Here is a 15,300-nt window from a genome sequence, read left to right as displayed (position 1 = left end):
TCTGTAGCTTACCATGAAAACAGATCTACTCTAGTTCGAAAGGGGTCACATTTTGCAGTAGGAATGAATGATAAAACATTTTGGCAATACCAAAATCTGTGTCACTTAGTGTTGTATTGGAAATATTGATAATAGGTACATCTATTGCCACAGTGGTCTGTTGTTGCAACTTCAGCCCCTGGTTGGGTAGAACTGGTGCTTGTGGGAGTTGTTTGCTGGTGATTGTCTAAAAAACTGATTTTGTCTAAAAAAAACTTTTTGAAGGACCTTGGAAATGGGGGGGGGGGGGGGAGTATAAAGTTCTTCGGATTCACTCCTTATGTGTTTTCTACTTCTCTACTGTTTCCTGTCCTTGTAGCTCATTATAAGCATGGTTGTGGAACCTTGTTATATAGATGGTCTAGCTTTCTAGAGAGAGGGTTTTTTTTTAAAACTTTAGCCCAAGGATTAATGTTACCATTTTTCTAGTCATTAGAGTCATCTCATTTTTTTCTTACATCATTTCTGAAATTATCCAGCTTTTTATCATCCATTATGATACAAAAATTATTTTTTAAAACATCTATTTTTTCATTTACAGTCTTATTTTTTTTGGATGTTTCAACCATATCATTAAGTCTAAACAACATTTGTTTAAAATGGTGCACCACTGGTCTAAGAATATCTGGTTGTCTGCAAAAAGACAAGGCTCTTTCATTACTCTGAGACTAGCAATACTGTAAAATTGTTGCATAATGGAGTTCATTCCAGATAATACTTTTTAAAAATTGAGTCCATTGATCCATCATTTTCATCAAATGATGAAGGTCCCTATCAGTGCTGGCTTCCAGAGTTTAGTCAGCTGAAAATTTATACCCCTGTAACCATGTTTCAACTGTGGTTCCTGATGAAGCCATGAAGTGGGTAAAGCGATCTGGGCCCCATTGAATGAATGAAAGTTAACAGTTGGAATATGGGGTTACCAAGACAGTTTTTGAGAAAGCTAAGTTTATTTATGCTATGCTGTAGCTTGGAAAGATTTTATATTCAGCAATGTTTTTTGAACTATTGGTTCTATTGTGAACAGTCTTGATTGAAAACAGGTGGGATAGTATACCCTATGAAAGAAACAAGATCACAGGCACAAAAAAAAATCTCATGTAGATAATAGTATCCTGGTGTTCAGACCTTGGTTTCTGAGGGTATTTCCCACTAGTTAGCTATTGCTGTGCATTCCCTGTACATGACCCTTTGAGATTGTGTATGGCTGTTTTTCAGTTTTTTGCTGTATTAGATTACCCTAGTAGGATTAACAGCCCATACTGCTTATTGAAAAATACCACCTACCCGTCTATATACTGGTGATACTACTGGAAGTCATTTGCGTTTTCTCTACCTATATCTGCTGGTCGGGGATCATATCCCAGTGGTCTGGACTGGTCTATCTGGCTGAAAAGGAAGTTGAGTTTAGTACTAACATACTAGCAGAGTCAGTGCTTCACATACTGCATTCACCCCAGAGGTTTAATTGACAGGCGATGGCATCCTGTGACAAGGCTGAAGCCATAGCTGCCAGTTTGGTATACTCAAAGCAATGCAAACTACTGGTCTACAGCAAGCCACGGATAGGCAGTCTTTATTTCCAAAGATGAAGATACAAAGTAGTAAATTTAAAACGAATAGGAGAAAATATTTCTTCACTCAACGTGTAATTAAACTCTGGAATTCGTTGCCAGAGAATGTGGTAAAGGCAGTTAGCTTAGTGGGGTTAAAAAAAAAAAAAGGTTTGGACAGCTTCCTAAAGGAAAAGTCCATAAACCGTTATTAAAATGACTTGGGCAAAATCCACTGCTAAAACAGGATGCTGGGTTTGATGGACCTTAGTGCTGTCCCAGTGTGGCAATACTTATGTACTTATAGGTGACTCAATATGGCAGCAAGCTGATAATGGGCCAAGATTAATGTGGAATGAAGGATTTTATGTAGGCGGCCCCCTAGGGGTAGTGCTAATGTTCATGAAGCCCTCCCCTGAGCTAGAGCCTCAGCAACATTTGGAAAGCAAATCATGCAGATACTATTAAATTTACATCCCAGCTGCACTGCTTGAAAAGCTAAGTAGCTGGTCTTTTATCTCACTCTTTGTGATGGACCACCCTTGGTTGTCTCTGTAAACAGCTTCTGTTCTCTTTTTTAAGCAACAATAACAATTTGTCATAATAAGTTATGTTATAGACTACTTTGCAGATGGAAGACATGAGAAGCATCCAGTTATAAGCAGGGCTGTGGAGTTGGTAACAATGTACCAATTCCAGCTTTAAAATAAAAACCTACAACATTATAAGATATGTTAAATTTATCATTTTATACTTGACTGTGTATCTTTCTCCTGGATCTAAAGTACTGCTAAAACTTAAAGCCTAATAGCAGGAGTCAGCCAACGTTTAATGATTCATGCAGCCCTGGTTTAATGAGAATCATTTATCGAGATGTTTTGTTTTCACTCCCTTTTTTCTTGTAGTGGGCTGTGCTGGAGGAGTATCTTCTGAGAAGATTCATTCTCAGCACCAGCGTACTTGCAGCCGTCTCCCCTCTCTTCATGGATCCGAGTATACTGCTTATAAAACGCATCCGGACGCAAATGGCATGATGAACAGGGGTTCCAAATACAGATATGCTATGCCAAACCCAACAAGAGTCTACCATTTTTATTCAGATCTAAAGGTAGATCGCCAAGTTGTGTAAGGCAGAACTGAAACCTGTGAAACAGGTTGAGAGATGGCATTAAATAGCTTGGCATCTGTGGCATACATTCATGCCTGTTCATCACTTCCACAATGTTGGATCTTTCCACCAACTTTCTCCAACCTTTTCCCTGCGTATCTGCTTCTCAAGCCCAGCAGCCAACTTCACATTGACTTTGAGAGCATTATCTGAGAAAGGCCAAAATGATTTTTTTTTTTTGCTAAAATTCCACAGATATCTATTCTAGCCCATCATTTACAGCTTTGTGCAGGGCAGCCTAGAACAGAAAGGAGAATGAATATTAATTTGACAGCAAAAATACAATAGAAATATGTCCTAGTATAACTACCATATGATTTATACTTAAATTGGTGTATTTATTTCAAATTTCTATTATGCACAATCCTACGTTCTTGGCGGATTACAAAGTTACATATACAGTAATAAAATACATCACAAACTTTAGCTCAAAAACAAAAAAACACATATGACAAAAATACTACAATGACTAATAAATGCCAAATTCAGCTTCCTTCTAAACAGGAAAGTAGAGTTCTCAACTCCAGTTTCCAAATAAAAAAAATGATATTTAACCACCAAAAATGGCCAAGTATAATGGTGGTTAAATATCATTTATTTCAAATACCGTGTCAATAACCAACTATTGTTATCCAAATTAAAAAAAACAAACAAACGTTATAATAAATTTACTTTATATCATTCTTGTCCTGGATCTAAAGTACTAGTAAATATAGTTATATTTACCAGTACTTTGGATCCAGAACAATAGAAATCAAACAAAATAAAACATGGAAAAGAAAATAAGATGATACCTTTTTTATTGGACATAACTTAATACATTTCTTGATTAGCTTTTGAAGGTTGCCTTTCTTCGTCAGATGGTAAATAAGCAAATGTGCTAGCTGACAGTGTATATAAGTGAAAACATTCAAGCATTACTATGACAGTCTGACATTATAAACATTATAAACCATAAAGCTGTATGTCTCTGTTGATCACCCCACCCCTCACCTATCCACACCCATCCTGTTAGAATATCAATGATATGCTTTGATGTCCCCATGCATACCTCCGACCCACCCCCATCCTCCCACCCTGTCAGACTGTCATAGTAATGCTTGAATGTTTTCACTTATATACACTGTCAGCTAGCACATTTGCTTATTTCCGATCTGAGGAAGAAGGGCAACCTTCGAAAGCTAATCAAGAAATGTATTAAGTTATGTCCAATAAAAAAGGTATCATCTTATTTTCTTTTCCATGTTTTATTTTGTTTGATTTCTATTGATAACCTTAAGAGTGGACTAACACGGCTACCACACTCCTCTACTTGATCCAGAACAAAAAATTTCAATTAAATAGCAGTAGGATTCAAAGTTGGACAGTAGAAAAATAGAGGAGTCGGAGGTTTGGTGTACCAACTCCACAGCCCTTATAAGTGTTCAGCTTAAGAATTTCAAGTTGGCCATTACAGCCTGTCTATATAAATGCTGAAAAGAACTTATGCTGCATTTTAATAAACGTTTAAGACGTGTTGCATGATAAAGACTCCTAGTCTAAGTGAAATGCTTCCATACACTTTCAATTACTATTATGTTTACATTCTGTTTTGGGTTTACTTCATGAGCATGTTTGCAGATGAAGTGTTACAATCGTTCCTATGACCTGTTTACACATATGGAAAACTACATTACCATTTTTTTTTTCAAATTTTATTTGTAAATTTTCAAAAACTTACAACACCGTGCGACAATGAAAAGCATTAATACAACCATGACAGAGTGTGGTTGAGAGAACAAAATGAACATACATATGAGGTAACAAAGGTGCATAAACAGTTTGGTAATCTAAATGCTGTAGATCAATTATACAGTTCAATTACTGAAGAAATATACATTTGATGAGGAATGTGAAAATCAGGGAGCAGTGGCCATAAGGTTAGAGAAAAGTGTCTCACATTTTCAGTGTTGAGGAAAGACGGTTGTCCAGAAGAGACCATGATTTGCAGAAAGAGGCTAAGTAGCCCCTCTTAAAGTCTGCTGCACATAACGTATTCCAACACTTGTAATATGAGATAGTATGTTATCTTTCCGATGAAGAACAATTATATGAAATGCTAATGCTAGCATTATGTTGAACAGTTTAGTAGAAGATGACACTGTCATGTTGAACTCCTTTTCCCAAAATTGGACAGTTTTGAAGTGGGCAGAGCAGGTGTCAACTATCTTAAGTTATAGAGATTTGTATATTTTTGATGCCGACCTCGGCGACCGTAGCAGACTGACAGAAAGTTGGGAAATCTGAAGACGCTTTTGAAGATGTGGAGAGTAAAGGGGTCAAGTTCTTCGTAGTATGCTTAAGAAGTTGAGTCCAACAGGATTCTATTGACATTTGACACTGGAGACCAAATTTAGCCCATATATCTTGAAGGGGCAGCGGCTTATTAGTGGAAGTCAACTGTACAAGAGACCAAATGTTTGCTTTGCACCAGATTTTCTGAATGCTATAAGGGATTTTATAGCAAGAAAAAGAAGAATTGAACTACAAGGACACGTCGAGTGTATCAGACCATTTAAACCTCAAAATTGACGTGGCACATGTAATGGAGCGAGAGTTTATTCATAGTAGGAAGGAGTTTAAGAGGGATGGGTGTAAATTTGTCTATATCAAATGAGAAGCATCTGAGGTGGCAGAGTCATGTTGGTCTAAAAACAAAAATTTGGTGTGGGAAATTTGAAAGGCAATATGATAGTTTTTAAAGTCAGGGCGGTTGAGGCCGCCAACCGCACATAGTAGTTTTAGTTTCCTAAATGCTATTCAAGGTGTGGAGGATTTCCAAAGCTTGACATCAGAGTATCTAATTTTGTATAAAAGGAATCTGGGAAGAGAAGAGGGATCACATGCTGAAACGTAGTTAATCTTAGTACCATTTTTATGGCCTCAATCCTACCCCAACAGGATAGAAATAATAGGGACCAAAAGTTTTAACAAATCTGTGGTGGTTTTTATAGTTGTCTAGACGTTTATTTGAAGAATAGTTTCTGCTGTAGTGCTATATTATATTCCTAAATATTTTAATTTAGAAAGTTCCCATTTGGATAATGGCATGAAGGCAGATTCAGACTAATTGAATCCAGAAATTTGTAAGTTGATGATAATACAGGATAACAAATGTGGTATGATGGAGTCCAATGTTAAATACAGGAGGATATCATCAGCATATATAGTTAGTTTGTAGTGTTCTTTAAGTCGATGGATACCTGAGATACTTGGATTTGATTGGATAGAAATAGCAAGATGTTCAAGGGCTAAATTGAAAAGTAACGGGGAAAGGGGACAGCCTTGTTTAGTACCTCCTCTTAATGTGAAGCTGGGGGAGGATATATTATGAAGATAAATAAAAGCTTGAGGAGAGTAATAGCAATTGAATCATTTTCACACATTTATCATTGAAACCAAAGCAGTTAAAAAAGTTTTAAAGAGGAATGGCCACTCAATCCTATCAAACGCTTTCTCAGCGTCTAAAGAGAGAGCAACTAGATGCTGATCTAGATCTTTTGAACATGACATTATGTTCCAGAACATTCTTGAATGTTATCGTTTGCCCGTCTACCAGGAGTGAATCCGTTCTGGTCCCAATGTATAAGGGAGTATATGACGTTTCATTCTATATGTTAATACTTTGACATATATTTTATTGTGTATATGGATTAAAGAGATTGGCCTGTAGTTAGTTAATCTAGAGGGGTCTCTACCTGGTTTGGGGATAAGTACATAAGTACAGCCATACTGGGATAGACCAAAGGTCCATCAAGCCCAGCATCCTGTTTCCAACAGTAGTCAATCCAGGTCTCAAGTACCAGGTAAGATCCCAAAAAAGTGCAATACATTTTATGCTGCTTATCCTAGAAATAAAAAATTATCAAAAATTGGGAAAATGGCAACGCTCCAACCTAATTTTATTGAAACATACACAACTAGAAAATGGTAGGAGCACACCCTGCTGTATGTATCATTATATGATTAGATGGAAGTGTCTCATACAGTCACTAAAGCACCATAGCAGTGTGCTGTATCAAAGCAAACGCTTATGTGACGTTTTTTGATCATAGACAACGTCCAACCCCCGATAGTGCAAATACTTGCTTAATAAGTGCCCTTAAAGACTTAGTGCTTCCTAATATTAATGTCCAAGTGAAAAAAACTTTTTGTTATTTTTTAAGCACTATCGGTGTACATAAGGCTTAAAAATATGTAGGCAGGAAAACACACATCTTAGTATTAAAGATTCTGAAGTCTTGTTGTGGTTTGACCATCTTGCATTTTCAATTCTCTTTAATGATCACACTGGAAATAAACAGTGGATTTTCCTCAAGTCCATTTTAAGAATGGTCTATGGACTTTTCCTTTAGGAAGCCGTCCAAACCTTTTTTTAAACCCCGCTAAGCTGCTTTTACTACACTCTCTGGCAATGAATTCCAGAGTTTAATTACAAGTTGCATGAAGAAACATTTTCTCCGATTTGTTTAAATTTACTACTTTGTAGCTTTATTGCGTGCCCCCTAGTCCTAGTATTTTTGGAAAGAGTAAACAATCGATTCACATCTATGAGTTCCAATCCACTCATTATTTTATAGACCTCTATCATATCTCCCCTCAGCCGTCTTTTCTCCAAGCTGAAGAGCCCTAGCTGCTTTAGCCTTTCCTCATAGGGAAGTCATCCCATCTCCTTTATCGTTTTCTAAGAAGGTACCTTTTGGACCAATCAGATCTGAGAGAGATAGATAAAACTCTATCATTGTCTGGCGCCTTATTTTTTTGGTAATTCCTTCATGGCATTTAGAATTTCAGAAAGAGATATCAGCTTCTAGCATGAATTGTTGTGTAGGAGAGTAAGAGTGGGATGAGTTAGTCCAGCCATACAATTATTAAAGATAGGTTAAGGGTATACTACTACTTCAGAGGCATACAGTGATAGATAATACTGGAGAAATTGTAATGCTATTTGTGAATCAGTATGATAGGGAGGTTTTGTGAGAATCAGTGATAAGAGGAAGCGGGTGTGATTTTGTTTCACTTTGAGGTACTGGGCCAGCGTTTGTCCTGATTTATTATTCTCAGTATAGTAAGTGGATTTTTGTAGATAAATGGAGTGTAGGCCTCCTTACTAAGAATAGAATTATACTTCATTGAGATCAGTTGTTGATATATGGAAGGGTCATTATTTTTAAAGTAGTTATCTTAAAAGTGTTTTAATTTGTTGTGCCAGAAGATCTGTTTCCTGTTTTTTTTCTTATTGACGCCTGCTGTGTAATTGATTACCCTGCCTCTTATACCCATTACCTTTCTGAAGTTTATCAGATGCCACTCTCAAATAAGTACACTTGAAGTTACAATCCATGACTTATATTCCCGCTGTTCCAATGGAGTAGGTTCCTTTCTTCTTGTAGTGGTTATTTCCCAGCGCTCCAGTGGAGGAGGATGTGGGTGAAGCAAAGCAAGCATTGTTTCCTCAATCTGGTGACCTTCCTCTGACACTTCCAGCATACTGTAGGAAACAGCTCACATTTGGGGAACTTTCTCTCTTAAGAATATAAAACTCAAAAAATATTGAAATAAACTGAATTCTGCTACTTTTTATAAGGAAGAAAAATTGGAACCTAATCACCATGATGCCTGAAAAAATTATGCAGTAACGTTCTTGGGAAATTCATACACTGGCCCAATAAAAAGCTGTATCGTACTTGCAAATAACTCAAGAGCAGCAATAAGAAAACAAGGTAGTAATCAGCTGAGAGTGATTTAAGGTTTGACCATTGTTGCAAATGAGAGGAAAAAAAAGCGTTAGTAAACCAAACCCACAGAACTACGAATAAAATGAAATGGTGGTGTTTATGCATCTGTTAATTTCCTTTCCTTGAATCATATTAGACCAGTCCACACCAATGGGTTATGTCCCTTCTTGACCAGCAGATGATCATGGTCTGACAAGGACAATGGTCTGAAACTTCATAAAAAGGCTTTTATTTGTTGGAGACTCGACACAATACTGTGTTTCGGCCATAGGCCTGCTTCAGGAATCTTCTGAACCTGGTTTGATATGCAAAAACTCTGATATATACTATGCTGGAGTAATAATTGGAAAGCCTAGTCCTGAAAACGATCACGGGTAATATGTGATACCACTTAGAATCGGCGTGGTGTCAAAAAGTAGAGAAATGCAATTGCCTCAGTCCTTCACAATTTGGATTTAGAGCTTTCTCACAGTAGGGAAATGGCACTGCTGTTGCTACTCATGGATTCTAAAATTTCTCTTATCAAAAAGTAAGGCTTTGATCCTATTACAATTCGATCTCACAGCTGCGTTTGACACAGATTACAGTATTTTTCTCTATACTGTGTCCTCCTTAGGCCAGCTCCATCCACCGACTGAAGAATTGATCCTGGATGCCACCAAGTCAAACAGTGGAAGGTCCCAGTGATCCAGAATGAGCTGAAAGGCCTCACCCCAGCTCTACATCTAGGAGGGAGTGACTGAGAACTTCCGCTTGTATCTTATCCTTGGCTGCAATATGGACTGCTGTAAGGTCTGAACATGGGTCTCCACCCACTGACAGACATGCTGCCACCACCTGATTCCTGGTGCCACTCTGCGTTTTTATGTATACACCGCCATGGCAGTGTGCACTATTATTCTGACCACTTTCCCCTCGAGGAATGGCTGAAATTCCTACATAGCTAGGCGGACTGCCCAAGACTCCAACCATTTAGGTGCCCCAAAACCCCCTGGCCCAGACAGTGAGCTTCCTAACCGGCGAGGAGTTACCAGAACCCACTTTAGGGGATCCTGAGGAACATCTCTCAGACGAACTGACTGTCTCATCAGGATAAAATGAGCTTCATCTTGGGCAGCAGAGGACAATGAAAGTCCTGAGAGGCCAATACCCATTAGGACAACAGAGCCCGCTGCAGAGGGCGCATATGAGCTCTCACCCAATGTACCGCTTTCAGAATCTTGGCCACGGAGATCATATTGAAGCAGACCCCGAGATACTCGGACTGGAGACAAGGTCAGATGGCTCCTGGGTCAATTTACTACCCCAGCCCAGGGATTCCATGAGGAAAATGACCTGCAACGAAGCCAAACTGGCCTCCAAAGCTGCATCGCCCTGAATCAGCCAGTTGTCCATTCAGGGATGAACCGAATATCCTGATGACACAGACGAGCAACCACCATCCCATCACCTTGGAAAACATACAGTCCGCTGCAGGAAGGCCAAAGGGCTAAGCCCGAAACTTAAAGTGCCACCCCACCAGACAAAAGCAAGGATATCTTTTGTGATGATCCACAATGGGAGGTCAACTCCTCCCCTGACTGCACCAAGGTGATGAGCAAAAACACTGGACTCAGACACCCTTGAGGTCCAGAATGTGGTGAAAGGAACCGCATTTCTTTGGGACCATGAAATAGATGGCGTACCTGTTGGCCTAGACCAAGCTTCGGCGGTGGAACAGGTTCCATCGCTCTTATATTGCAGAGATGCTGAAGGGTAAGAGCAACTACCTGGCGCTCTAGAGCCAAGCTGCAGGGAGAGATCATAAAGGCATCTGGAACTGGACGGGCGAACTCCATGGAGTACCCCCCTTCAACCACCTGTAGTACCACTGATCTGAGCTGATGCAGACCCACTCATTCAGAAAAAGAGACAGCCTGCCTCCCACAGGAAACTATGAGGGGTCGGGGTGCATCCTCACTGAATAGGCCGAGTGGCTGTGGTCCCACCTGAGGGTCCAGTTTGCTTGGGGCCTCAAAAGGACCCCTGCTTGAGGAACCTACTCTGCCCCCCTGCCTAGGCTGAAAGGCACCAAGCAGACAGCCATGCCTCCCCCATATCCTTCGCCAACTTCTTCAAGTCATCACCAGAGAGCAAGCGCAGCTAACTCAAAAGCTTCATGGAAGCTGCAACCATGCTTAGTGGCAAAGCCATAACCAACGGTGAACGCTGATGAAGTCACTGAGAGGGAAGCCAGTTGTACCGGATTGTAGAGGATGTCCACACAAAAAGGCCATCCCAGCTCCAGGCGAGAAATCTCCAGGGACCCCGAAAACTGCTGGAACCAATGCAGTGAGATACATAACCGCCAAAAATAGCAGCCTGAATAAGGCAGAGTTGCTACTCCATATTCTTTTCGTGAAGCTCCCTAAGCACCGAGCCCTCTTGGGCAGGTACAGCGGTCACCTTCAGGAAGGCCCAACACTTCTCAACCTCCTCAGCAAAGGCAGAGAGATGATCAAGAGTCCCTGTCACTTGGGACTCCCACTCTGCCATCATGCAGATGAGAGCCTTACGGAGTGGAAAATGCTTCAGGGCCCTGGGAGGCTCAGGTTTAAGTCAAGGCCTCCACAACCTTGTCTAAGCAACAAGACAGCTCCTCACAACAAGAGCTAGAACCTGTGGGACTGTTCTTCTACAGCTTCCTGACAGAGTCCTTGGAACCAGAGTTCACAGAGGGACTGGGAGCAGATGTCTGAGTCCTCCTCCACTCCCTCTGCAAAACCTGGACCCCCTGGAACAACCATATGTGCTCTACGGCACTAAGACCTTAAAATTGGGCCCCCATGAAAAGGATGAGGGTTAGGGCTGGGATTAGCGCCCAACAGGGGACTTGTGTAGGGCATGCTTAATCATCTGGGTCAAGCTCTGGAGCCAAAATGTCACTCGTGCTCCTAGGGATCCCCAGTGAGCCTACTGAAGAGGGACACAGGGTGGGCAGGAATAAAAAAGTCATCAAATGACCAAGATTTTATTCTCCCTGTGAGTGAATTGAGAGAGAAGAGAGGATTCTAAATGTCAATTTGTTTTAGCAGGAACACTGAATGCATCCATTTGAGCTTAAGGAGGGAGGGGAACAGAACATGTAAAAAGAGAATAAGCCACATCTACACACTATTAAAATAATCCATTATCTCTGCTCAGCTGCTGACGCTGCAGACTACGCAGCTGTGCTGGCTAGCAAGCCCTACCAGGCAGCAGACATGTGAGGGCTTGCCTGACTGCATCAAATTATCTCGGCCTGGGGCTCTAGCATACCATTCCTGGCTCTATCTGGGTGCACCCAGAGAAAAATTCCCTACTTAGGTCCTCTTTTACAAAGCCGCGCTGCCAATTCTCAGTGCAGCAAATGAGAGGAAGTCCATTCAGATCTTAAAGAAGCCCTTAGTTCTTTACAATAACATTAGAACCTGACAAAGAGCATAAAGCTAGTCAGGCCATGAATTAAAAATAAATACATAAATAAATAATAATTTTAAAAAAGTGTATATATATTTTTTGGTATATATACTCATGAAGCAAATATTTTTGGAAAGCCTATGAGCTGCAGGGGTAGCACACCCAAAAAGAGTGCAGAGGAAGAAGATTGGGGGTAGGGACCTGTACCCCTCAGGCAAAGTCCCCCAGGACCAAGCCAAAGCCTCACAAAGTGGCACTAAAAAGTGTGACCAGGGGTTGCGAAGCAAAGCTCCAAGCTCAACAAGGTACAGCCCTAAGACTGTGACCTAAGAGCAGTTAGGTCCACTATGCTATGCGGCCGTGACCAGGGGCAGAAGCACCATCAGCATGACCTACCACCTGCTGAAGGTAGAGAAAAATATCAGTGTTCCAGGGGCGCTACACCTCTGCTTAAGTGGGTGATGTCAATGGCAGAATTCAGTTTTCTCTACCTCCACTTGCTGGTAGGAAGGGATAACAGCCATTGGTGCAGAATGGTGGAGCTGATGCTAAGAAATAGCATTTTACAAAACAAACCTAAACAAAGAAAATAAGAAGCAACATAAGCACTGGCAAGTCAGATGCAAAGCATTAATAAGGAAGGCTAAAAGAGAATATGAAGGTAAACTTGCCGCAGAGGCTAAAACTCACAGTAACAACTTTTTCGGGTACATCAGAAGCAGAAAGCCTGCAAGGGAATCTGTGGGACCGTTAGATCACGAAGGAGCAAAAGGGCGCTCAGGTAGGACAAGGCCATAGAGGATAAACTGAATTAATTCTTTGCTTCTGTGTTTACAGAAGAAGATGTAAGAGTAAGCTCCTTTGAGCAGGGACTGTCCTTCTTTGTGAAATTGTACAGTGCTGCGTAACCCTAGTAGCGCTTTAGAAATGTTAAGTAGTAGTAGTAGATCTGCCTGTACTGGAAATGGTTTTCAAGGGTGATGATGCGGAGGAACAAAGAAATCTCGGTGAACCTGGAAGATGTACTGGGTCAAACTGACAAATTAAAGAGTAGTAAATCACCTGGACCAGATGGCATACATCCAAGGGTACTCAAAGAACTCAAGCATGAAATTGCTGATCTGCTGTTAGTAATATGTAACCTGTTAAAATAGTCTGTAGTACCTGAAGATTAGAGGGTGGCCAATGTGATGCCGGTTTTTAAAAAGGATTCTAGGGGTGATCCGGGAAATTATAGACAGGTAAGCCTGAAGTCGGTGCCGGGCAAAATAGTGGAAACCGTTATAAAGAATAAAAGTATAGAACGTGTAGACAGGCATAGTTTAATGGTACAGAGACAGCATGGGTTCAGCCGAGGAAGTCTTGTTTCACCAATTTCCTTCATTTCTTTGAAGGTGTGAATAAACATGTGGATGAAGGTGAGCTGGTTGATGTAGTGTATCTAGATTTTCAGAAAGCTTTTGATAAAGTTCCTCATGAGAGACTCCTGAGAAAATTAAAGAGTCATGCGACAGGAGGCAAGGTTCTGGAGTGGATTAGGAATTGATTATTGGAGAGAAAACAGAGGGTAGGGTTAAATGGTCATTTCTCTCAATGGAGGACAGTGAACAATGGAGTGCCACAGGGATCTGTACTGGGACTAGCACTATTTAACATATTTATACATGATATGTAAATCGGAACGATGAGTGAGGTGATCAAATTTGCAGATGATACAAAACTATTCAAAGTTGTTAAAAAACGTGAGGACTGTGAAATATTGCAGGAAGACCTTAGGAAATTGGAAGACTGGGCGTCCAAAGGGCAGATGAAATTTAACGTGGACAAATGAATGGTGATGCATAATGGAAAGAATAATCCGAATCACAATTACCTGATGCTAGGGTCCACCTTGGAGGTCAGCGCTCAAAAAAAAGATCTGGGTGTCGATGTAGATAATAGGCTGAAATCTTCTGAAAAAAGCAAACAGGATGCTAGGAATTATTAGGAAAAGGATGGTGAATAAGACTGAAAATACGATAATGCCTTTATCGCTCCATGGTGCATCCGCACCTTGAGTATTGCGTTCAGTTCTGATCTCAAAAAAAGATATAGTGGAATTAGAAAAGGTTCAAAGAAGAGCGACTAAAATGATAAAGGGGACGGAACTTCTCTCGTATGAGGAAAGGCTAACGAGGTTAGGGCTCTTCAGCTTGGAAAAGAGACAGCTGAGGGGAGATATGATTGAAGTCTATAAAATCCTGAGTTGTCTAGAACGAGAAGTAAATTGATTTTTTACTTGTTCCAAAAATACAAAGACTAGGGGACCCTTGATGAAGTTTTATGGAAATACTTTTTAAAGCAAATAGGAGGAAATATTTTTTCACTCAACGAATAGTTAAGCTCTGGAACTCTTTGCTGGAGGTGGTATCTGGGTTTAAAAAAGGTTTGGACAAATTCCTGGAGGAAAAGTCCATAGTTTGCTATTGAGACAAACATGGGAAGCAACTGTTTGCCCTGGTATTTGTAGCATGGAGTGTTGCCAGGATTTGGATTTCTGCCAGGTACTTGTGACCTGCCTTAGCCACTGTCTGGAAAACAGAATACTGGGCGAGATGGACCATTGGTCTGACCCAGTATGGCTACTCTTATGTTTTTATGTAAACTTTAAGAAACCTTTAATGCTTGCCTATAAGCCGTGCTGAACGGAGTTATTTCACCATGTTGTACTATTTAATTTATTATTACATTTGGGTCATTCCATGCCAAGTGGTCTAAACCTTCCCACCATCATGTCTCCAATTTTGTTCAAATTTTATCTGTTGCGCGAGTCAGATGTTAAACGAAGTTTCCCAAAATTTGAGGTCTCTAACTGCAATAGTTGCAGATCTAGACCCCCTTTTCTGAAAGGTTGTCAGTCCATGAGCACGCGACATTGACCAAAATGCCATTTTTGGGGTCTAATAAAATCCAAACACATTTATAAGAATGGCTAAAAAATTAAAATCCTGTACAGTTTTTGATGCTAATTCTGATGAAATACATTTTAACATTATGGATGCAAAATCCATTCAAACAAGTTGACTCAAAGTGTGCATCAAAAGTGGTCGCGACTCATCGGAACATATTTGGACCAATATTCAGACCGCAACAACTTCCATGCAAAGATACGGACTTGAAATTTTGAACAAGCATTATGCTTGTGCTGGACATAATACTGCCAGGTTTGCAACTAACTAGCATCTATAACCGCCCTGCAGGATCTCTTCAAAGTTGGCACTGTCAGCTCAAATGGTAAAATATACCAAAGTTCAAAGCCAATTATTGAAAAAGAGTCTGCCTGAAT

At 40.4% G+C, this 15,300-nt stretch overlaps 1 protein-coding gene across 1 annotated transcript in view; it reads left to right on the top strand.

Moving 5' to 3' along the window:
- The window catches only part of LOC115471047, a 248,630-nt gene that overhangs the window by 117,214 nt on the left and 116,116 nt on the right, over nucleotides 1-15,300 (top strand). The window contains exon 10 of the mRNA XM_030204716.1: nucleotides 2,498-2,585. Within this exon, the coding sequence (XP_030060576.1) occupies nucleotides 2,498-2,585 (88 nt within the window). The remainder of the gene's footprint in view (nucleotides 1-2,497; nucleotides 2,586-15,300) is intronic.

Source organism: Microcaecilia unicolor, chromosome 5 (genome assembly GCF_901765095.1).
Source record: "Microcaecilia unicolor chromosome 5, aMicUni1.1, whole genome shotgun sequence".
Classification (NCBI taxonomy): domain Eukaryota; kingdom Metazoa; phylum Chordata; class Amphibia; order Gymnophiona; family Siphonopidae; genus Microcaecilia; species Microcaecilia unicolor.
This window is presented reverse-complemented; position numbering and strand designations above follow the sequence as displayed.